The sequence below is a fragment of the Manacus vitellinus genome, unplaced genomic scaffold (assembly GCF_001715985.3).
Source record: "Manacus vitellinus isolate BGI_N305 unplaced genomic scaffold, ASM171598v3 scaffold_11_pilon, whole genome shotgun sequence".
In the NCBI taxonomy this organism is placed as follows: domain Eukaryota; kingdom Metazoa; phylum Chordata; class Aves; order Passeriformes; family Pipridae; genus Manacus; species Manacus vitellinus.
The window spans coordinates 393,304-416,514 of record NW_021938895.1 but is presented as its reverse complement, the minus strand read 5'-3'; the positions used below and the strand labels follow the sequence as shown (position 1 = coordinate 416,514).

Sequence of the window (23,211 nt, the reverse complement as noted above, 5' to 3'; positions counted from 1 at the left end):
GTTCATATAACCTCGAGGGAAATGCTCACATGCTTAGAGTTAATCCTGAGTTTGGGTCTTTCAAAAAATGAGGACCAGAAGGGAAATATTTAGATTATCATGAAAAAACCCCACACATTTTCACATTAAAATATGCTAATGGAAAACAATAGGCAATTGTTTCTGTCTCTGTTTGGCCAAATCCCTTGCTGGGATAAACAGGTTGTCATGGACTGTAAAGAAATTGTCCTAAATAACAAAAACTGAAAATCAAGTGTTAGTATTTGTAATTCTTCATTCTTGCCTTTTTGATCTCAGATATGCCTTTTCAAGACAAACTACTGGATGTACTTCCTTTAAGCTACCAGAGCACAAAAATACTTTGTATAAGCTTTTCTTTCTTTTTCTGCAGCATATGACTGGGCAGTTCACCAAACTCCCACTGCAACCTTCTGTTTCCATCCCAAAGACTAGTTTTCAAATTCACTATTTCTCAGGGAGAACCAAATTTATCCACCATTCTGCACATCTGCTTTGCCATAACCCCTGATATAAGGAAACACGTCCAAACCTTTCAGCACAGCCTCGGAGGAGCCCTTGAGGTGAGCTGATACAACCCAGGGTTCTGAAGGAGGCCCCAGTTTGTCAACTCTTTGACCCTGGGAGGAAGAATAAAACAGAAGAATTAAGGTTTTGTCTCCTCAGCAAGAGGAAAGAAAGTTTTGATAGGTTTTACAACTGTAATAATTTTTAATGACCAGTTGGAGGGCAGTTTGCAGCTACATGTCACACGTTACAAAGTTCACCAGAGCTCTTTACAGAATGGGTCGGGTTGGAAGGGACTACAGTGGGTCATCTGATCCATCCTCCCTGCTCAAGCAAGGTCATCCCAGAGCACACGGCACAGGACTGTGTCCAGATGATTCTGGAATATCTCCAATGAGGGAGACTCCACACCCTCTCTGGACAATCTGTTCAGTGCTCGGTCACTACACAGCAAAGAAGTTCTTCCTCATGTTCAGGTGGAGCTTCCTGAGTATCAGTTTCTGCCTGTGGCCTCTTGTCCTCTTTCTTGGCACCACTGAGCAAAGCCAGGCTCCATGTCAAAAATGTCAAATGTGAAAATAGTACAGAATTAGTAGAAGTATCCGTCAACAGAGGGGGACATCCTACCTTTCTGTCCAGGAAAATGATTTTTGGCTGTACAGGAAGTTGCTTCTCAATTTCTCCATCTGAGGGTTGCACCTGAACAGAGATCTTGTAGGGTCTCACATACAGACATGTTTCTGAGTGTTGTCTGCTTGTGTTTCTTTCACAGGCAAAGGAATGTAAAAAAAAAAAAAAAATCAGAAAATTAATGTTATGAAAACACTCATCTTTAGTCCCAGACCCAATTCCCATCTTGCCTAGGAACGACATTTTATCTTCTCTTCTTGTGACTTTTTACCTTGGTAATACAGGTGTCAATATTCTGTTATGAATAGGAAGGAGCACTATATCAAACACCTACTAATTTACCTTATCATAGCACTTTGATTCCTTGGGTGAGAAGAATATGTATGAAATACAATACAGACAACCTTTCCAAGCAGAAAGCAGCACCAAAGTAATAAAATATCCTTCGGTTTTAATCCTCAGCTTACAGATGAAGAAGTGAGAAATGAACAAAATAATTTATGTTTCCTGTCCAAGGGAAAGATTTCCAGTGAAAACCTCTGAGCTCCTCTAAGAACAAAGTTTTGGTTCCTCTACACAAGAACAGCACTTACAGGGCTTTCCTGCATATCTTTATCCTGCCATCACCTTCATCATCTGCAAAGTCTGCAGACTGAAATAAAGCAGTTGCAGACACCCCCCTTGAAAGACACTGGTTTTTCCAAGCCTGAAATTTAAATTAGAGCATCCCAGGAGAGTGATTTTGCATTTGAATAAAGAATCAACACTTTATTCTGAGCCTGGATCATTTCATTCCCTCTCCCAGTGCTTTGTATCATTTAGAATCTCATATATATATATATATATATAATTTATATATATATAAAATGCTCTAATCTGCAATTGCAATGAAGTGACTGGAGCTTTGGTATTGTCTTGAAATGAAAGAAGAAAAGCTATTCATTGATCTCTACTGTTTGCTTAAAGGTGTTTACAAATACGAGATATATGGAGCATAAGTTTCCTTTGTTTTTAACTGATTTTTTCTAGGTTGAGTTTTGGTTGTGGATTTTTTTTCAGGGTATTACTCTGCATTACAAACCAGAAGCAGTTGATACTGCAGCTGATGGGAAATACTGGTCTGAACCACAGATGCTGGAAAGATCAATTGAGGTTTTAAGGATATGTGCAGGCTCAAGAGGTAGCTCAAGGACTAGAGATTCAGTTCTTATCTTGGTTCTTTTTCTTTTATTTTTTGTGTCAGTGGAAAAGTCTGAAAGGCAATGCTAGGTTTGAAATTCATGTCAAGGGCATCAATAATAAGGTGCTCTTATCCACCTTCTTCCAAAAATGTGAGTTCAACTCTGTGACCAAAACTCACTGCAGGACAACATACCAAGTCACACTTGTTTTCCTCATTTTCTGTGAGCTCCCTGGCTCCCTCTGCTCCCAGACAAGTTTAGGTGAGTCTTGTTATGGCTTCTGTAAGCCCCAAATAATTTTGTTTCTCTCCTCAGTTTCTGTAAAACTGATAACAGAAAAAATGCCCTGACTCAACATCCCAGGCCCTACATGGTAAAACTGTGCTTACCTTGCACATAAAGGAAGGCTGCTGCAAAATGTGGATCTAGGAAGCAGTTCCCTCTCCCTGGGGTGAGTAGAATCACAGAATGGTTTGGATTGGAAAGCACATTAAGGATCATCTCGTTCCACCCCTGCTGTCATCAGCAGGGGCACCTTCCACTAGACCAGGTTGATCCAACCTGACCTTCAATAATTCCAGGGATGGGGCAGCCACAGCTTCTTTGGGCACGCTGTGCCACCCTCACAGTAAAGAATTTCTTTTTATCATCTAATCTAAATCTCTCCTCTTTTAGTTTAAAACTGCTCCTCCTTATTCTATCACTTTTTGGGAAAAGTAATGGCAAAGAAAACAAAAACAAGTGAAACTAGATATGGATGCCTAAAAATTGAAGCTTAAAAGTGAATGCCTGCTTGCAGGTAATTTGAACCTGGTTAACACAGCAGGGAATATGGTGTTTATATCCCACATAGTCCAATCTGACTCGTGCAGTGAGGGAACCCCTGCCTTAGGATTCAACCCTGCACACAGCAAGTTATATCCCTGCAAGTGATGTCAGTGTGGAAGAGGAGAAAGGAGCAGCCTGCTGCTCCCCTGGGGATTTGTGCTGGAAGGAAAATAGGTTTTTTCCTGGTATAGCTTTGCCACAAGGAGGTGGGGAAGGACAAACGTGCCTGTAGCCTGGCAAAGACAGGAGCAAAGACCTGCCTTCCTCCTGCGGGCATGGAGGGCATGATGTTTGTCACTACCCTGGAGTCTCCTGCTGGGCAGGAGCAGGTTGTTTTGCAATTCCCTGCTGACAGAGAGCATCTTTGATGCTCAGTGCCTCGCAGCTCTTCTAAATGTGGTCACAGCAGGCTGCTGGTGATACCTTAGTGAGCAGGGATACCAGGGATCCCAGATCCCATCACCATCAATGCCAACATGTGGCTGCTGAATATGCTGAGGCTCCACAGGAGAGCAAATGCCTGTCCTTCAGCAGCATGGAAGTTAGAGGGTGTGGAAAATCAAGGGTCTGCTGCAGGATTAAGAAACTGCTTGATTGAGAAACTCGGTGGAGAGATTTGGGGTGGAAGAAATGAAGTGCCTCTGAAATCAAGGAGAACTTGTCATTTTTATTATAATTGCAATAATAACTGTAATCATAAAATCAGAGAATTATTTGGGTTAGAAGGGATCTTAAAGAGCATGTAGTTCCAACCCCCCTGACATGGTCAGGGACACCTTCCACTAGCCCAGGTTGCTCCAAGCCCCATCCAACGTGGCCTTGGACACTTCCAGGGATGGGACAGCCTGTACCAGGGCTTCCCTCATAGGGAATAATTTCCTCCTAATATCTAATCTAATATCATAATATCATGTCACCACAATAATGACAACAACAATAATAGTAATGAAAATGATGATAATAATAATAATAATAGCTACTATTATCAATTGACTTCAAGGGGAAAGAAATTGGGCTGAGAGTCTGGGTCAAGTGTCCATTAAAGTTGATGGATACATGTCTACTAGAGAACTAAATAATGCCAAAAACCACACCTTGGCACTGACACATGATTACCTCTACCATTAAACTGTCACTCTGTCACTAACTCTGGTCTAAATCCAATGGCAAAGTCAGGGACAACTCCCAAATGATCTGGGAGCTAATACAGACAAAGAATACTCTCACCTGGCAGTTTGGATGAGGCCACCCTGAAATATGTCAGCAGTCCTTGGTGCCAAAGAACACTCCCTGGCATATTTTATTTCCTATTAAATATAGACATTGAAACTAATTGAACAGTTTTCTGGGTATGTCTGCAATGCTTGCACTGCAAAATCAGTATATCCTTGTAAGGGGAAGGAAATTGGGAAGAATTCAGGTAATAAATAATATGTCAAAATGAATCATGACCCAGACGAAGAGAGATTTTTCTTTGTTTTTGAAAACCCGAGATTGCTGGTGAATTCAACACAGGCTACAGGAAAGAAGATGCTGCAGAAAGGACAGGAGATATTCAAGATGAGGACTCATGGCAAAGTAGGTACAAGTAGGTACAACGTAGGTACAAAGTAGGTACAAGATGAGGACTCATGGCAAAGTAGGTACAAATTCCCTGGAAGGACTGTGAGAACTGTTGCCATCTTTGGGTGAGAGTGGGTTCTGATGTCATGTGATGATGAAATAAGCCAGGCACCAGTACCTTTGCACTCTCAGCTGCACTGTTAGAGCTTTGTCTCCCCCTGCAGATCTTGTCATTGATTAATAGAGACAGGGAAAGAAATATGAGCATCCAGAAGACAGTGAGTAGTCTGAGGTCATTCCTATTTTAAGCAAAAAAGATAATTTGAAGGATGACTTTATTTCCACCAATGTCCATATTTTCCCATATGATAGAAAGAAATTAAAGAGAATGAGAGTCCAGCTCCTGGCCCTGCACAGAATAGGTCCAAGAATCACATCATGTGCCTGAGAGCATTGTTCAAATGCTTCTTTAGCTTTGGCAGCCTTGGTGCTGTGACCACTCCTCTGGGGAGCCTGTTTCAGTGTCCAGCCATCCTCTGGGTGAAGAACCCTTCCCTGACATCTAACCTAAACACCCGCCAACACATTTTCATGCCATTCCCTTGGGTCCTACTGCTGGTCATCAGAGTGAAGAGATCAGTGCCTGCCCCTCCACTTCCCCTTGTGAGGAAGCTACAGACCACAATGAGGTCTCCCCTCAGTTTCGTCTTCTCTAGGCTGAGCAAACCAAATGACCTCAGCCATTCCTTGCATGACTTCCCCTCTAGACCCTTCTTTAGGGCAACAAAGCTGGTGAAGGGTCTGGATGTGGCATCATCAGAAACGTTTAGAAGGAGGGGGACAGAGCGGATGCCTCAGATGGGAGAGAAACATTCCCCAGATTTATTAGTGACTTTCATTAATTGCTGCAGATGAGTGGAAATAATCCTCTTTACAAAGCCAGTGGTGAAGAGCTAAGCCAGGCCTCCTCCATAACACAGTCCCCAAGTTTACTGTGGGAGAAAGGTCTTTTATTAAATGTAAACAGCATCCTGCCGGAGGTCAGAGCTTTGCCGCTGCTGCCTATCCCAAGGTAATACCACTTTAAGCTCCACATAAACTCTTAAACAGTTTCTATCCTAAAACCAGACCGTAGGTGGTACAGTTTTTTACGATATGTTATAATAGTGCAATAAATCTGTTAGCTTAAAATCGAATCTCCGTGGCCTTTTAGAGAAATCATCATTAAATGCAAGGCCCTGTTAATGATGCCATCCCAGTGAAATTGTTTAATCTGCTAGGGGGGTGGAAGGTCACCAAATGAATTTTTTATAATACATCAACTTGACACGCAATAGGGAAAACTGTAATAGATAAAAGCAAAGGAAAAGGGCACTGTCTTCTTCTGATAGGTCAATAGCAGCCAAGAGAGTCACTCATCCACTTTTCCTTCACTACCGTGCTCCTTTTCCATTTAATATGGACACCCAATTAATACCTCAGCACCATAGACAACCTCATTTTAGGTGAATTATAGCAATTTCTTCCCCCTTCTCTGAAATGAAAGTGATCACAATACATCATAGCATTGTGCGAATTAACGTTAATTGATTCGAGTTACCAAGCATTGATGGGCCACTTCTATAATCTGGTCCTTATTGGGAGCTGGAAGGGATGGAGGGAAGATTAGATTGCATCCCCCGTTGCTTTGACGACGGCGGTCACCTGATGGCTTGTTAGACAGTTGTAGGCTTCTATTGCCGGCCCCAGTGGGGTCGTCAGTAAACTGGAGTGATGTCCAAACATCATTACACGCTGCTCCGATATTAAAGCAAAGGGATTAGCACCTTATTGCAAGCAACCTGGATTTGTCATTGTGCTGTCGTTATCCAATTTCCAGATGATAATGTGACTGTGGCCTGCGGGCACAAGGTCCTACAGCCAAACCAAGGTGCCTCTGTATGTGTGTGTGTATATATATATATATATATATATATGTACACTTGTATACACATATGCACATGCATACTTCCCCACAAAGACCCAGCACCCCAAGCCATTTAACCCTTTGCTCACCAGATTCCTGCTTAGCAAAGCATGTGGAAGAATTTTTCTCCCTTTCCCGCTCGACACACAGCAGTGGTCAAGAGCATGATGGAGCAGCAAAGCAGCCTGACCTGGGAGCTGACACGGATGTCACTCACTCAAATGTCACAGCAGACAAGCTCTGCTGATGGACGTGACACCAATCACATGTTAAATAAGGTGGAGTGGGAAAAGGATTGGTCTCTTGGAGATCTGGCTGGCAGCTCCTCTCTGCTGTTGTGCCTGTGTCGTGTAAATCATCACTTGTACTCCAGGTCCCACTCATTTTTAAGAGGGGAAACAGATCCAGTTGAATTTTGGAAAGCTATTGTCAGAGCAAGCTATGGTTTTCACCACAGTTACGTGGTGGGTAGGACTTCTAATAGCCTGATTCTTGAAATTCAAAGGTGTCTATATAGTTAAAGAACTTATGTAGCATCACCATCCCCCATATGACTGTTCCTGACATTGGCGATTCATCTTTCATGTCCAGTGTCAGGTCCACCAGAAGCAAAAATTTAGCAAAAGGCTATGTGATGAAAAAATTCCACTTCTGGGACCCACAATGACTCCTTTAAACTCTTTCCATGTACATTGTCACCGTCTTCAGGGAGGGAAGATGAGTCTAAGTCTCTGAGCTCATGATGACCGACTACCCCTTTTGAACTGTGTCACAACTACTCAGTTTCCCAGTATGAAAAGAATTATAAATTGAGATCAAAATAATGAAATTTATCCTGATTCCTAAAGTGCAACATGATCACAGAGTTTTATACAACATAACACTCCTTTTGCATCTATTAACTTTCACTTTATTCTCATGAAATTTCTTATTCTGTTTCTCCTATAAGAAAGCCAATACAGAATCCTACTCTTTCAATTAGAAACCCTATAGGTTATTCATATGCACTTTTACACTGTTTTACTAGACTGCTAAATGAGGCATTGACCACCTTAACTATCCCCAAACTACTACTAAACAAATAAATAAAATTCAGAATATGGCTTTGGCCATGTGGCTAAGGGAAAAAAAATTATGAAAATATTATTGAATGGGAAATGGGAAATGGTCTTTTTCCAGTTCTATTGCAAGATTCTTCTGGTTTATTATCTGAGGAGGAACCTATTTGTCTTTTTAAATGCAAATTTACCTCTTGATAACTTATACCCATTTGTTCCTGTGCTGTCATTGTCCATCAGTGCCTAGAGATTCCTCTCCAGTATTTACTCTTCCAACGTATCTTCACAGATAGGACGCTATCTCCCCAGATTTGCTTTGACAAGTTAAACAGATTCTTTACTAAATGGTTCTATGATTCTATTCCTTTTATCTTAAAATAAACTCAATTTCCATGATCGTCTTAAATGTCCTTTACTGTATCTACTTGAGCTGACTTTGTCCTGTTTGCACATCAACAGTAAGAGTGGTACATTCTCCACAAGAATATGCTCTTTACACTGTCCCTATGAACATCTGACCTAAAATGAACTAAGTTTAATTTAAAGGAGATTTTAAGGTTAGTTTAAGATCCTGAGTATCATCTTTTCCACATCTTCACTTTAGGGGTATGTGGCAGATAGAACCTCAAGTGCTGCAATAGCTGCAGCTCTGACATCAGGATTTTTAGCATCCTGCCTTTGCCTGCTCATTGGAGGAAAAGTTGGATCCCTACACAGAAAGAAGTTGTCATGTCCCTTTTGTAAAACCCTGTGGAATTCCACACCCCAGCCTGCGTGGAACCTGCACAAAGGTTACCAAATCCAAGCACTTTGTGTCAGTGTCAGAATTCATCTCATCTGAACCTTTAGCCCTGTCTGCCTGTGCATGTGCCATGTGACACAGGGAATTAGTGGTAATATCTCATTTAGTGCTCTGCATGAGCATTGCTGTTGGAATGAGCAGTTCTTTGATGATTTGCTTCCCTTTTATTCCTTGCTGTGAGTCTCAAACACCATTATTTCCTGCACACATGCAGTTTTTCAGAAGCTACCCCAAACTTAACTCTTAACAAAGAAATATTTCAGTTTGTAGCAGCTTAAAAGTCCATCAAGCTGGAGTAAAGTACCCTGCTCTAGTATGGGGATATGGACTAAATGGCTTCTGGAAGATGTCTAGAATAATATTTCTTATTTTGTAAAAAGGCATTTGCACAAACACACACAATACATCCACAGTTGTGCTTTTTTGTTCTTTCACTTTCATATTTATATTGATAGTAGAAAAATTTTCAAAACAGAGATTTCTGTCTCTAAATACATCACAGTATATATTACACAGAGACATTCACAGGAAGATAAACTATGCGATAGACATCTCTGACTCTCCAGCTGTGCACAACTATGGCAGTCACAGCAATCACCTCTGTCTTCTCTTGACAAATTAATGAGCCGTGCTTGAAGTGACCCTAACAAAGGAGTTAAATTAAAACCATGTAAAAAAGCTCTTCAAATCATAACAGACAAGCCATTTTTTTAAAGGCTTGGCAATGTGATATACTCACTTACTGACTAGATACCCAGCCACAGCAGGGATTCCAAGGCTCCCTTCAGCCTCACTCTCCTGGGCTGCAAAGATGAACATCCAGTCTGTGCAAATCAAAGATTTTTTTATTGTTGTCTTACAGAATCATAGAATCATTAAGGTTGGGACATAGATCTCTAAGATCATGTAGTCCAACCAATAACCTGGCAACATCGTGCTCACCACTAAACTGTTTCCCCAAGTGTCACACTCACTTGCCTTTTGAACACTTCCAGAGATGGTGATTCCACCACTGCCCTGGGCAGCCCACTCCAGTGCCTGAACATCCTTTCAATGAAGAAATTTTCCCTAATATCCAATCTAAACCTCTCCTAGCTCCACTTGAGGCCGTTTCCTCTTGTCCTATCATTTATTAGCTGGGAGAAGAGACCCCACCTCACTGCAACTTTGTTTCAGGTAGAGAGAGAGAATGATGCCAGAGAAGTCACTAGTCTGAAAACACAGGGAGATGGGCCAGAGAGGAGTGCAGGTCCTGCATATCTGACAGCCCAGTTGAGTTCTGCACAACTCAGGATGAAAGCAGAAAAATACACTGGAATACTTATCCTGATTTGTAATCCCAGCCCCATTATCCTTACCCGTGACAGCAGAAAGAGAGACAGATAAACAGTGGGGATAGTACATGTCCCAACAGGAAAACCCTGATTTCATTTCACAAGTTATCTGTGGCTTTATTGCATCAGAAATGTCAGCCATGAGTAATTCCAGAAAAGCTATGACTGATGGGGAGCAATAAATAACACTGCAAAGGAGCCTGAGCAGCTGAGGGTGGATGAGAACTGAGCTGGTCCATGACCTGGTGATCTGGATGTTCTCTTCATTATATATGCCAGGTCTTCCCCTAATTGGGACAGGGAATCTATGGCTTCAAGTTAGCACTCCTCTTGTCCCTGCAGTAAAACAAGCTTCTTCCTAGGGACCTTTCCTGATCCTTGCTGCTTGGAATTTTTCCCAAAGCATGCACAGATAGGGAGACAAACCCCAGCTGGAAGAGCAGTCCCAGTGTGGAGATGTCATTTGTGTCTGAAAAAAGGCAGCCTTGAGGTTTCTTTGATGGCACACAGAGGAGGGTTCTTCCCTCCTTTAGGTGATCTTTTGGGACCATGTGATGGAATGGTATAAATAATAGAATCATGGAATGACTTTAAAGATCATCTATTTCCCACCCCATGCCATGGGCAGGGACACCTTCTGCTATCCCAGGTTTCTCCAAGCTCTGTCCAACCTGGCCTTGGACACTTCTAGGGAGAGGCAGCTACTGCCTCTGCAAGCAATCTGTGCCAGAGCCTCACCATCCACTGCAAAAACACCTGTGTCAGTTTTCTGCTGTCCCATTTTGCAGTGTCCTACAGTGTAGCACAAACACCCCCACTAACAACAGTGATGTTAGTTCTGCTGATCAAAAATCCTGTGTGTCTTCAGAATTTGGCCCTGATTTAAGATTCGTTCTTGCAAATAATATTTTCTCGCTGTGCTTAATACAACACCACAATAAAAACCCTCAGAAAAAAACAAACCAAACGAAACCAAAAGCACAAAACTAAAAACAACAACAAAAATATCCCCACACCTGAAAGCAACAAACCAGAACCAAAACAATAAAGCAAAATAAAGATTCCTACAGTCACAGGCTGGTGTTCTCACTGTGAGTGACTCTCTACCACAAGCCACACAGTGTCTAGTAGAAAAGTTAAGCATGTGAATAGTAGTTTGTATCGCTGGCAGACATCAGGATGGTACAGGGGTCAGCAGTAAATGGTAGAGGATATGGTATTAATTAGAGAGAGTAAGTCTTAGACAAATCCAATTTCTTTCTTGCATAGATGGAATAGGCTTATACTTGGGTAAGGCTCAGTAGTGCACAACATCAAAAAATAACATTATGCAATATCAAGAGAGTACACAATGAGGTTGCCAAACATCAAATCCCACATCCCCTATTAAAAACAGATGGGATATTACCTTTTTCATATTATCCATATGCTTTTAATACAGATTGAGGATCTGAGGCTGAAATATTCTGATGTCTGGTCCCACCCCAACCCTGCTCCTCACAGCCTCCTCTGCAGACAGGGACTCCCATCTGGGCTGTGCAAATAGTGGCTGCAAGAGGCTGAAAAGAGCAAAATGGAGACAGGAAGGAGGGAGAGAAAGGGTTGTTTCTTGCTGAGGAAAAGAGGAATGACCTTCCAAAAGTGAGTCTTAGTATAGAATATCAATTAAAAATTAGAATGTACAAAACTGATCGAGAACTTGGTAACTGGCAGAGCTCAAAGGGGAAATTATTGTAAAGCAAAGGAGTATCCTGTGTTGTTCTGTCAAAATCAGCTGCAGGTCTGTTGTTGTATTTGCATCAAGATACGAATATAAAGCCACCACTGATAAAATGCATGGAAGGATTTGTGGACTGATAAATTATGGAGAGGAAACTTGAACATGGGCACATAAAGCATGTGGGATGTAGGATCTGGGCAAATGAATGAATCAGGTTCTGGAAATCTAGAACTGAAAAGGAAATAGAGCATACAGTGAGCAAACAGAAGACCACGAGCTCTCCTATTTCTGTGGGGAAAATGGGCAAATGGGATCACTGGATTGTAAAATTGGGATTTAATAGCACTTTTGTGTATGGTACTGGTGTCATAGAATACCAGATTGGAAGGGATCTCAAGGATCTTCTGGCCCCACCTTTCTTGGCAAAAGCATGGTTTAGACAAGGTGGCCCAGCATCCTGTCCAGCTGAATCTCAAAAGTGTCCAATATTGGGGAATCTATCATGAAGGCAAACTGTGGGTTTTCATTTATGCACATTTCCAAAAGTATTCAGAAAACAGAGACAGAGAAGGAAACACTGACGAGAACTCAAACCTTTCGATTTTTTTCAAAGCAGTCAGTGAAGTGATTTGATTATTCTTGAGGTATCTGGAGGAGGAGGAGGAGGAGGAAGAGTCAATGCCCAGAAACTCGTTGATGTAAAAGTGAAGGAAAGAACAAGAAGCTCTCATGGGAAGCTGGAGAAAGAGAGGCTCCCAAGAGAAAGTGGGTGAGTACTTGTGACAGCAAGAACAAGGATAGCATCCAACATCTAGGCACACGTTCAGGTAGTATTGGATGTGTCCAGCTCTTGTAGCTTCTAGACCAGATGGTTTTCTGTAATTTTAGCCAAAAAGAAAGTTCAACACTCTAGTATCAAAGTGAATAGCAGTGGCCCGTATCATGCAGGAGATTGAAATATGAGAGTAAAAAGACTTTTCTGGCCTTACATTTTAAAAGTACAGGGATAAAGGTTTAGACCTACAAATTAGATGAGGCTACAACTTATCTTTAATAACACATCTCTGATGCAACATCAATTTGTAAATATTTATAGGTTTAATTGTTTAGAATTTAAAAGCTATAATCTGAATTTCTCTCAAAAAATTCACTTTACCAGATACTTTACAGCTTCAAGGCAGACTCACAGGAATTCTGTTCCTGGTTAAAAGCCTCATGGATGTCTCTACGCTACAGAGATTCATGAGCACCAAAAGAATAACATGGTAATTCACATATAGGAGTCCAGCTGGTACTTGGGCATAGCTCTGTCTTCAGAGAATCAGAGAATAATTCAATGGTTTCAGTTGGAAGGGATCTTAAAGATCATCTCATTTCAAACTTCCTGCCACGGGCAGGGACACCCTTCCCTAGACCAAGTTGCTTCAAACCGTGTCCAACCTGGCCTTGGACACTTCCAGGGATGAGGCAGCCACAGCTTCTCTGAGAAGGTCATGGAAATTTCATGTGTTTCAACATGGGTAGTCATATTTCAGCCAATAGGGGACTTGTTTAATGAGCAGATCAAGTGGATAAATTGCCTCACTACACTTAAATCAGTATGTGATGATAATGATGTATCTGACACTTACCTCCTGTTACCTTCTGCTGGGGACAGCAAGCCAGCCTGAGTCACCATTAAGGTCTCAACTGGCAAGCCAAGGCCTCTCTGAAGGTCTCCAGTTTGATGAGTGTTGATAATTGTTCCGGCCAAACTCTTTAATCTGTCACTTGTCAACTCACTTCTTGGATGAGCCGGTGGATCACCAAGTTCAATGATCAGCACCCTTGATGGACCAGCTGTATCAGGTGGCTGCAGAGCTCGGGTGCTCACTGGTTGCCTCCCCACTTCCTGTGAGCTGTATCTGCTATGCAAGGCTGTGCAAAAGGCCATGTTAGGGCAGTGATACTTCTTTTTGCTGGCATTGGCTGAGATTACCTTCAACATACTTTCACCTCCCAGCACGTGATGGACTACTCTGACTTGGTCATGGCCAACCTTCAAGAAATCAGCCAGTCGACGTATTATAGTTGCCTCATCTTCTTCCCCAACAGCCTCAGTTACAGTGAAAGCCACAAAAAGGGAAAGGCCAGCAACTATTTCTACTGGTTCAGTCTCATGGAGGAGAACATAGAGAAGATTGTCCTCAAAGCTGAAGTAATTGGTTCCTGCCCCTTCATTCAGTGAAAAAGAAGATGGTTTTGGAGAGACATATCTGCCTTGAATGAAAACACGAAGGCTGAGTGGTTCACTATAGAATATGGCCATGGGCAGCCTGGTTGTGTTTTGGCCACTGAGGAGGAAGAGTCTGAAAGCCAGAGGTGGGAGGTCTGGGAAGCAAACCGTGGTGAGTTCGGGGGATGGCAGCACAGAAAATAGAGTAGAACGATGCTCTGCAGGGTAACACCAAGTGTGTGAAGCCATGTCACTGAAGGTGTCCATAAAGCTGCCAGTCACTGTTACCACTGGGAACAGTCTCTGGCTGTCCACACTGGAGTCCAGGTTTTCTAGGATGACAAGTGCATGATCTGTCTGTTTGCAGAAGTAGCCTTGTACTGAGGGCTTGAAGATGCACTTACTGTCATCTCTGTAAATTCCTGGAAGAGAATAAAGGGAAATTAGGGGAAAAAAATTGTTTTGGACATCACCTCAATCTTTTGTTTTATAGCTGCTTATTTTCCCATTCAGAGTTCAAAATGACTTTTGTCAGCTCTAAAATTTTACATAACTTTAAGAGAATCCTGGAGGCTAAGGGATATTAAATAGGTAGAAACCAGATCTGCTGTCTTGAGTTGAAAGTTGTTGAAGACTCCTAACAGACAGAAAAGCATCACATATACTTACCTCATTCTTTAGATATCAAATTTTGGCCACCACTGAAAAAGCAGGTAGCTAGACTGTTCTTGGATCTGATCCAGCACTACACCCCTATGTCCTTGTGTCTTATACATTCTCCTCATTCTAAACCTGTACAGGACAGCAAATCAGGGTTTGACTGCAGTTCTTTGGGAAGATAATTTAACTTTCCATGAAGACATCTCATCCCACTCACAGGGATTGCATTAAACAAACAAATAAACAAAAACAACAAAAAAACACCAAAACAAAAAACCCAAACCAAACCAAACCCCAACAAAAAAAAACAGATCAAACAAAACAAATAAAGAAACAAAAGCTAAAACAAAACAAAACAAAAACTGAGAAAGGACCAGAACACTATTAATCTCCTCCAGTGATGACCTCATCAAGTTTTAGAGATAGAATAAAGCACTAGATTGAGATACCTACAAATAGTGAAGATTCTTATGTGTGCTCCAAGTGTCTAAACTCCCACTGCACTCAGTGGAGATCTGAAGTTTAAACCAATTGCCCACAGGCAGGCATCTACATTTGCATGGGATGCCCTGAGAGACCTGAGACATGAGACACAGGGTCCACAGAAGATTTCTGCCCTGCAAGGATGGCAGCTGCAGGGCTGGTGGGGCACCCCACAACAGCAGAAATCACACTAAACACACACTTGTGGTAACTGAAGCATGCCCAACTCCCCAGCTACCAATACTGACAAAGCAGTTTAAAAACATGAAGTTCACCCTAAAATACTTCTCTTTAGTCATCTGGATTGCATTTTACTATCCTATAACTTTTTTTTTATTGACCAGAGGTAGAACCTGTCACTTGAACACAAGTGAATGGGGTCACATGGACTTCTTTTGGTAGCTGCAACATCTGTAGATATAACACACGGTCGATAGGACTGCAAAAGCCCCTTTAGATAACACTTTATTCTTTCACTGAATATAAAAGAAGTCAAAATCCTTACACATATGTCAGAATTTGCCACTAAATCCCCTTCCAAGTGTCTGTGGAGACAAGTCAAGAGGATCCTTTTATGGAAGGCTCTGTAGAGAAGAGACATAACCCACAGTCTTCTGAGTTAGAAAGATAGAATCACAGAATGGTTTGGGTTGAAGGGCCCTTAAAGCTCTTCTTGTTCCAGCCCCTCTGCCAGGGACACTTTCCACTAGACCAGGTTGCTCTAAGCCCCACCCAACCTGGCCTTGGACACTTCCAGGGATGGGGCAGCTACAGCTTCTCTGGGCAACCTGTGCCAGGGCCTCACTATCCTCACAGGGAAGAATTTCTTCTCAATATCCCAAGTAACCCTTCCCTCTGTCCGTGGAAAGCCATTCCTCCTTGTCCTGTCACTCCATACCCTTGACTGAAGTCCTTCTCCAGCTCTCTTGCAGCCCCTCTAGGTACTGAAAAGTGCTATAAGTTTACAGTGTACTCCATCTGACCAAATATACGTCTCTGCTTTAAGATGAGAGAAATTGTGCCTCAGGTTGTAACAATGAGATCATCACTGATTATAAAGAGAGAATAAAAGTAAGAGTTCAGATACGGGCACCAAAAACATAAACATTTCTGCCTGGAGCTTCTTAGGAAAAGAAGTGTGTTTCTGTTTTTCCTTCCTCTCTTCAAAATAAAATCAAAGGAGGAATTTGCTGCTGTAGCCAGCTAGAATTGTCCTCCCTCACCTAGCCTGCCCCTTCCTTAGCTGAGAGCACAAACATGTTGGGCAAAGTGTGGCCAATGTCTCAACTAACTGTGCTCCTCATCCAGCACCTTCAGAGAGGTATCCAAATCAGATCAAACACAAGGGACAGAAACATCCTTGAGAGTCACAAACTTTTGGGTGAATAAAAGGACTTTCCCCTTATCAAGGACACATTATGTGAAACTTTCTGCTAGAGAAAAATAGCAGACTCCTGGAAAAGAAATGAACTATGAGAAAAGTTGGATGGAGCTCAGAGCAACCTGGCAGGGAGGGTGAAAACAGATGATTTTTAGGGACCCTTCCAATCCAAATCATTCTATGACTCTATTAAATTATTCTGGGCTCTGCCTTCAGTTACATCTCAGTGCCTGGATCTTGCAGGCACCTATTATCTATTTCAAGGGGAATCCTCATGTCCAGACCACGGTCTGGGAGCATTTCCCAGAACAAGCTGTCACTCTGCACATCACCGAGGGGAGCAATAAAATTACATAAATTTCGACCTCTGTTCAGGGAGGATGTTCCACGAGAGAGGATCTCTGCAAAAGCCCCTGTTTTTAGACACCGGCTTAGGATTTTGCTTCCTTTTCTTTCCTTTCCCTGTGTTCGTTTGTTTGAGTTTTTTTGCTTTATCAGTGCAAGTATTTTGCTCTCGGTGTTTGCTGGGGGCAGAGGGAGAGAGAGAAGCAGAAGTGGAAATGCTGAGCTCAGAGACATTCGGCTTTGTCCTGGAGCACTGGGAGGATGTGCTGGCAGCCAGGCCATGGAGCCTGGCAGATCCCATCCTCTGCTCTCCTGGAAACACCCCATCTCCCCCCTTTCATGTCTACAAATAGGATTTGCTGGTATTTTGTGACTTCCCAGGACTTTCCTTTGCCCTGCCTGGCTTGCAGAGCGGGTTGGCTCGTTTTCCTGCACACACACACTCACGCCCATGCACGCACACCCCTCGTTGCTTGTCCCCTTCCAAATGGCCTTATCTGCCAGTCACAATTTCTGCAGCCTGCAATTTCGATCACTTTTAAATGAAACCCATGCTGGCCTTAGTAATCATAATGTCATTTACAATTTACCACAAAACACGTTTATTCAGTTAGTAGCACATTGGAGAAAGAGAACTCCATATGAACTCGCCACTGAAGCCCTAATCTGATTATTTCCTCATGAAAATCCAAGCAGGGGTGCTTGTAAGAGGGGTCTGAGAGGAGAAGGAAAAAAGTGAGTCCTGGCCACAGCTGACTCTCATAATCAATGGGAGTAGATAAGTGACGAGGCGTGTCAGGGCCAGCAGCTAATCTGCCCTGGGGCTCTCCTCTAAAAAAGGCCAGAGTGGACAGGACTTAATAAATACTGAGTGACCACTGAATATTGAGCTGACATGTGCTATTTACATTGGCAATGAACAATAACAGTGATAAATTCCAGAAGCATCCCCCCTGCAATGGGGGAAATCAGATTAAACAGGTTCTATTTGTACCTGGGTTTGCACACACACGTGTGTGTGAAAGGGGGGACAAAATGGGGGAAAAATGATCAAGCACAAATGGGTAGGAAAGATGGAGAAGATGTTCATATCTGTAGCAATGTGTGCATGGATGAGGTTGAACATTGCACTGGAATCTTCATGTACCCAGGCAGAGGACGAGGGCATAAGTGTTTTGAGTGTACACATGGGCACGTGTTCCATCCGTGTGTCCTGCTCCATGTAAGAAGGAGAGAGAAATTATACTTGAAAAATGTGTGTATTCACCCTCTGCAGCTAATTCCTCAGACTTTGCTTTCTGCAGGTTCCCCCCATCATCAAGCCAAATTTATTATTTATTTATATCCATCTCCACACACACATAGACACACCAACATCTATATCTAGATGAGACTTTAGCACTCAGGTTGCTTCTAGGGCTCCTGACAAATATTAACTTTGTGTCAATATTTGTCCTTCCTGTCGTGAAATGAGGATTTTCCACCTCATTTCACATTTGAAAAGAAAAATGTGCCGAGGGGTCCTCTTTGCTCAGGAAAAAAACCCACCACCACCATCATCATCTCATATTCTTTATTTAGAAAAATGGAGAAGGGTGGAAGGAGGGAAGAGCATTTTTTAAAATAGATGTTTTGACTTAAAGGCACATAGAGTCCTTTGCAAGTCTCCTACCTTTTCCCTACTTCCCCAACGCCAAATAAATAAAATAAAATAAGTTCTACATTTAAAATTGAATGAAATACATCAACATTAATGATTTTCCCCTTCAGGTTAGCACCACCATTTGCTTCAATAATTTTTACCCATTTTGTGATAGATTTCACAATTCATGGTACAAGGAAAAATAGTCTTTTTTTTGACAAAAACAAAAGGGGGTGTCAGGTTTTTATCAAAATAAAATAAATCTCTCACAATTTTCTTTCCTTCTGACTGAATTTGTTCGTCAGTTATTTCTAATTTAACTACAATTATAGCTACAAAAAATATAAAAGCGAACAGGGGAGGAAGGGGGAGGGGAGAGATAAATGGGACACTGTTTAGAAATTGCAATTCCTTGGCCTTGGGCTGGCCAGCACATATCTTTGCTGAGGGGGAAATATTCATCAGCATTAACTGTTCCTTTTGACCTGCTGACATTCAAATGGGAAATAAAAAAAAAAAAAAGGTCCAGCAATAGCACCTCAGAAATCCAGAAAAGGTAAATTATTCTGAGGTCAGTTGTGATTTTTAGTTATAGGAAAAGTTTTCAGTGTTTCTTGACTTCAGATGTTCCCTGTAAATAATTTTGGCTTTGATTTTCCTGTGTAATCCCTGTCACAAGGTCATCATGCCTACACACTCATGCTTTGTAAGCGATGGTTCTGCCGACACTGATTTTGTAAATCTTTATGTAGTAAGTGAAAACAAACCTCTCAACTTCGGTGGATGCTGAGATAAGGCATCTCCCACTGTTTTTAGAAATCCCACCAACTGTAAATTAGGGATATCCCTCCATTGAATTTGCCAGCATTCCACGGGGGATAAACACACAGATATGCAATGTCAAGTAACACTTGTGGCTGGTTTCTCACAAGATGTACTTTGGGAACACATGCATAGGGAGGCACGGTGGCTCAGTGCTTCTCGTGTGTTTGGGTACATATGTGCTGGTTTTGGCTCAGGGAGAGTTAATTTTCTTCATAATTACTGTTATGGGGCCGTGTTTTGGATTTGTGCTGAAAACAGTGTTAATAACACAGAGATGTTTTCGTTACTGCTGATCAGTGCTCACACAGAGACGAGAGTTTTTCTGCTCCTCATCACACCCCACCGGTGAGTGGGCTGGGGGTGCACAAGAAGCTGGGAGGGGAAACAGCAGGGACAGCTGATCCCAGGGGACAATGGGGATATCCCAGACAATATCACTTCATGCTCAGCATTTAGAGCTGGGGGAAGATGAAGAAAGGGAGACACATTCACAGTGATGGAGTTTGTCTTCCCAAGTCCCGGTTACATGTGATGGAGCCCTGCTTTGCTGGGGATGGCTGAGCAGCTGCCTGACCTTGGGAAGTGGTGAAAGAATTCCTTATTTTGCTTTGTTAGTTTATATGACTTTGACTTTATCCATAAAGACTCGGTCTTTACCTCAACCCACAAGTTTTCTCCCTGTTCCCCTTCCAATTCTCTCCCCATCCCACCAGGAGAGAGTGAACGAGCTGAGATGCCTTATGTTGGGGTTAAACCATGACAACATACACACACAACAGTGCTCATAGCAGGGACCATGTAAATAAAAATAGAGTGTTTGCTTTAGGCTGTTAATGCTTTCTTTTAAAGAAAAGTATTTTGGAAGGAAATGAGTCTTATCACACTCTGCGAGGTTTTATGCTCTCCTGTTTATCGTTCCTCTATTAAAAAAACTTTGAGCCCCCTGGCCAATTTCAGTCACTTTTGTGGACTCAAAGATAATATGTTCCTGCAAGGTTTGTAAAAGTAGGTGCCCAAGTAGAGAAAAGACAGTTATTAGTGCTCCCATTGAAGGAAGGTCTGTAGTAAAACTCTCTCTTATTACACATCCCAGGATCTGCATTCACCCTTCCCTTTCACACACAAATCCAAAGAAAAGCAGATGTAGTACATGAAATATTTGTCTTGCAATCATTGTTTTCATGCTTTGATATGGCCACACATACTACAACTATTTATTCATTGTAAAAGAAAGTGTTATTTGCCTCTTTCATACAGTTATATTTTTTATGTTTGCACCAACCCTTCAGAGCTCCCCCCTGCCTAAGAAGTAAGGTACATAGTGTTACAGGTGACAATATATCTCCCCAAGTCATGAACAAAAAAAATTGCAATTTTCCAATTCCCAGTGACTATACTAATAACTCATTCCTGACCTTAAAGTACGAGTGACAAGTAAAGTCTTAAGAAGAGAGATCAGAAACTCTCTGAGGCCAGGATGCTCTCCAACAGGGATCAAAAAGAGCATGGGAACAAAGTATGTGTATAACAATGTTCCCCCAAAATGCAGCTCAAGCTTTCAGAGCTTTACAGATCAGGAATCTTTGGAGTCAGAGAGATAATTTTTGGTCTTTGTAGTTGACAGAAAATGTCAAACCTGTCTCAAGAAACTGCAAAAAGTTGGGGAAGAGAATAGTCTAGCCAGGAGAATATATCTTGAGTCCTCTCAAAGAAGGTGGGCCAATAAATCTGGAGGTGCCCTCTGGCGAGGTTGACAAGACCAGGTTTTATTAAGAGATGTTCCTTAGAATGCCCCAGATCTTCTCAAATGCCCTGCTGCCACTACAAGGTTCCACACTTGGTAATACCTTGGCTGCCTGTGTACAGAAGACTCGCCTGGAACTGAGATTATAGAGCATTTTATCCATCAAAACTTATAAAATAACCAGTGCCAAGCCCAGATCCTTGTCCCTGAGGCCAGCTGCCGTGGCACTCCCACGGTATTAAAGTCACTGACCCTCCAAAAGGCAGTGGCCACCTCCAAACTGCCCTTTTGAACTGGCCCCTGACTTGTGCCAATTTCTGGAAAGTGCCCAGGAGTTATCTTGGATACTGCTGGTTTGCCTGGGAACCAACTGGTCTTGGAGCTGTTCTGTAGATGCAGCAGGAGTGACTGGGAATCTTCAGTGTCCCTATCCTTGTGCTGCTTGACTCAGAAGAGTCTCATTCCTGCTGCCATCGGCACTGGCCCAGAGCGGCTTGTTCATCATTTTATTAAACTTAATCAGAAAGACACACTTCGGGAGGATTTCTGTCTGCATTATCATTAATGATTAAGGAACTTCAGTCATTTTAGCTATCCTGACAACACAAAGGTTCCCATAATGCTTATTTCAGGAAGAAATCCAATATGGTAACAAAAGAAGTGTTACCTGACATTATATTGTGCATGGAGACTGAAAGTATTAAACAGTATAATTAATCTCTACCCTAAAAGTGCCACAAATTAAGCACCTTTAAATTGCAACCCTGAGTGAAGGACAATGCAAGAGTCATAACCTTAAACCCTACTGTACAGCACTCAGAAGTGTGGCCTGGAATGGGACGGAGTGAACCTTCATATGGGAGAGATAATCTGGGTCTTCATAGCTTTCCTGAGGGCCATCAATACACAGCTAAGAGGTGGAAATAATGGCATTTTATACAGCAGTTAGTAAAATAGGACCCAGGGCCCTTGTTAGATGCTCTCACGAAGCAGGCAAGACAAACAAACTATTCCCACAAACCTCTTGTAGTCATTACCCATCACCCAAAGAGCCAACTGCTGGGTGTGAGAGGGATCCTGTCTCCCAGGAAAGATGATTAAAAGAGAAAAATACAAAGAAAAACATCTTTTGGACTGAATTATTTCACCTTTGACAAAACAAGCTCTTCTGCAAGCATCATCTTATTTCTCATGTCACTACCAAAGCTTTTCTCATTTTCTTTCCCTTTAAGATAATCCTGGTTTCCTTTTGGTGTATTTAAAGCCCAGAAGGATTTTTCTCTCCTCCTAACCAGCAACCTCATTGACTGAAGTCAAACTGGTATCTGTGGTTCAACACAAAGGTGGGGGGTAGTGAAAGGTAGAGCTTTTATGATTCCAGTCACCATCTCTCTGGCCTAGGAACGATAAAACTGCCACCACCACCTGAAAGCAGAACAACAATTTTGTCACATGCCAGACCTAAAAATGAATGTGGCCGTGCCATGCACTGCTCTGAGCTGTGGATATAATGAGTTTTGAATGGGAAGTCCCGGACACAATAAATCTGTGCCATATGTGACCATTTCCTGTGTCAGTTCCTTTCTCATAACCAGTGGAGGCTTCGCCCTCCCCCTCACTTTCCCTTTCATGACCCCACACCAGGGCTCTGAAATCTTTCAGGGTTGCTTATGGGCCCCAGGCCTTTCCACAGCAGTTGCATAAATAAATGAGTTTGACAGCAAACATCATAAGGGTTAGTGGTAATGTGTGCTCCACGCAAGTGCTCGTGCTACTCGCTGGAGAAAAGGGGGAGGAAAGAGCTTGTTTTGTTACCACGAACAAAAGTATGTTCTCTGGCAAGTGGTGAAAGAATTAGTCAAATAAACTTGAACTCTATTCAGACCATCGCTGCCAGGTTTTGTTATGGATCGGGAGGTTCTCAGCTTCTCTTTCCCTCCTTGGTCCTGCAGTCACTGCAAAGACAAATCATCCTTTTCTTCTGCAAAAATAAAGTGAGGGGATAAAATGAAAGGCCTAAAATAAAATTTGGAGGGAACTTCACTTTACTGCTATTAATATTATTATTATTATTATAATTTCTCAATGAGAACAGTTTTTTGGCCCTGGGAACAGACTCATCAAGAGACTGAACGATTTTCCATTAGAAGTGGGTTAGAAGGAAAATGCCAAATACCTGTAGATTTTGGAAATATATGGGTTAGAATTAAGCTTTTAAATGACAATGATTTTTATAAGAAATAAGTGAAAGAGAGGACAGAATAGAACCAATTATTTGTCCTATTTTCCCCTTTTTTATTCATTAACAA

At 42.1% G+C, this 23,211-nt stretch overlaps 1 protein-coding gene across 1 annotated transcript in view; it reads right to left on the bottom strand.

Annotated features, from left to right (window-relative positions):
- PKHD1 (PKHD1 ciliary IPT domain containing fibrocystin/polyductin) overlaps window positions 1–23,211 on the bottom strand; it is a 256,328-nt gene that overhangs the window by 13,781 nt on the left and 219,336 nt on the right. The window contains exons 60-62 of the mRNA XM_018088733.3: window positions 13,239–14,244; window positions 1,153–1,288; window positions 551–638 (exon numbers count right to left, since the gene is read on the bottom strand). Of these exons, the coding sequence (XP_017944222.3) occupies window positions 551–638; window positions 1,153–1,288; window positions 13,239–14,244 (1,230 nt within the window). The remainder of the gene's footprint in view (window positions 1–550; window positions 639–1,152; window positions 1,289–13,238; window positions 14,245–23,211) is intronic.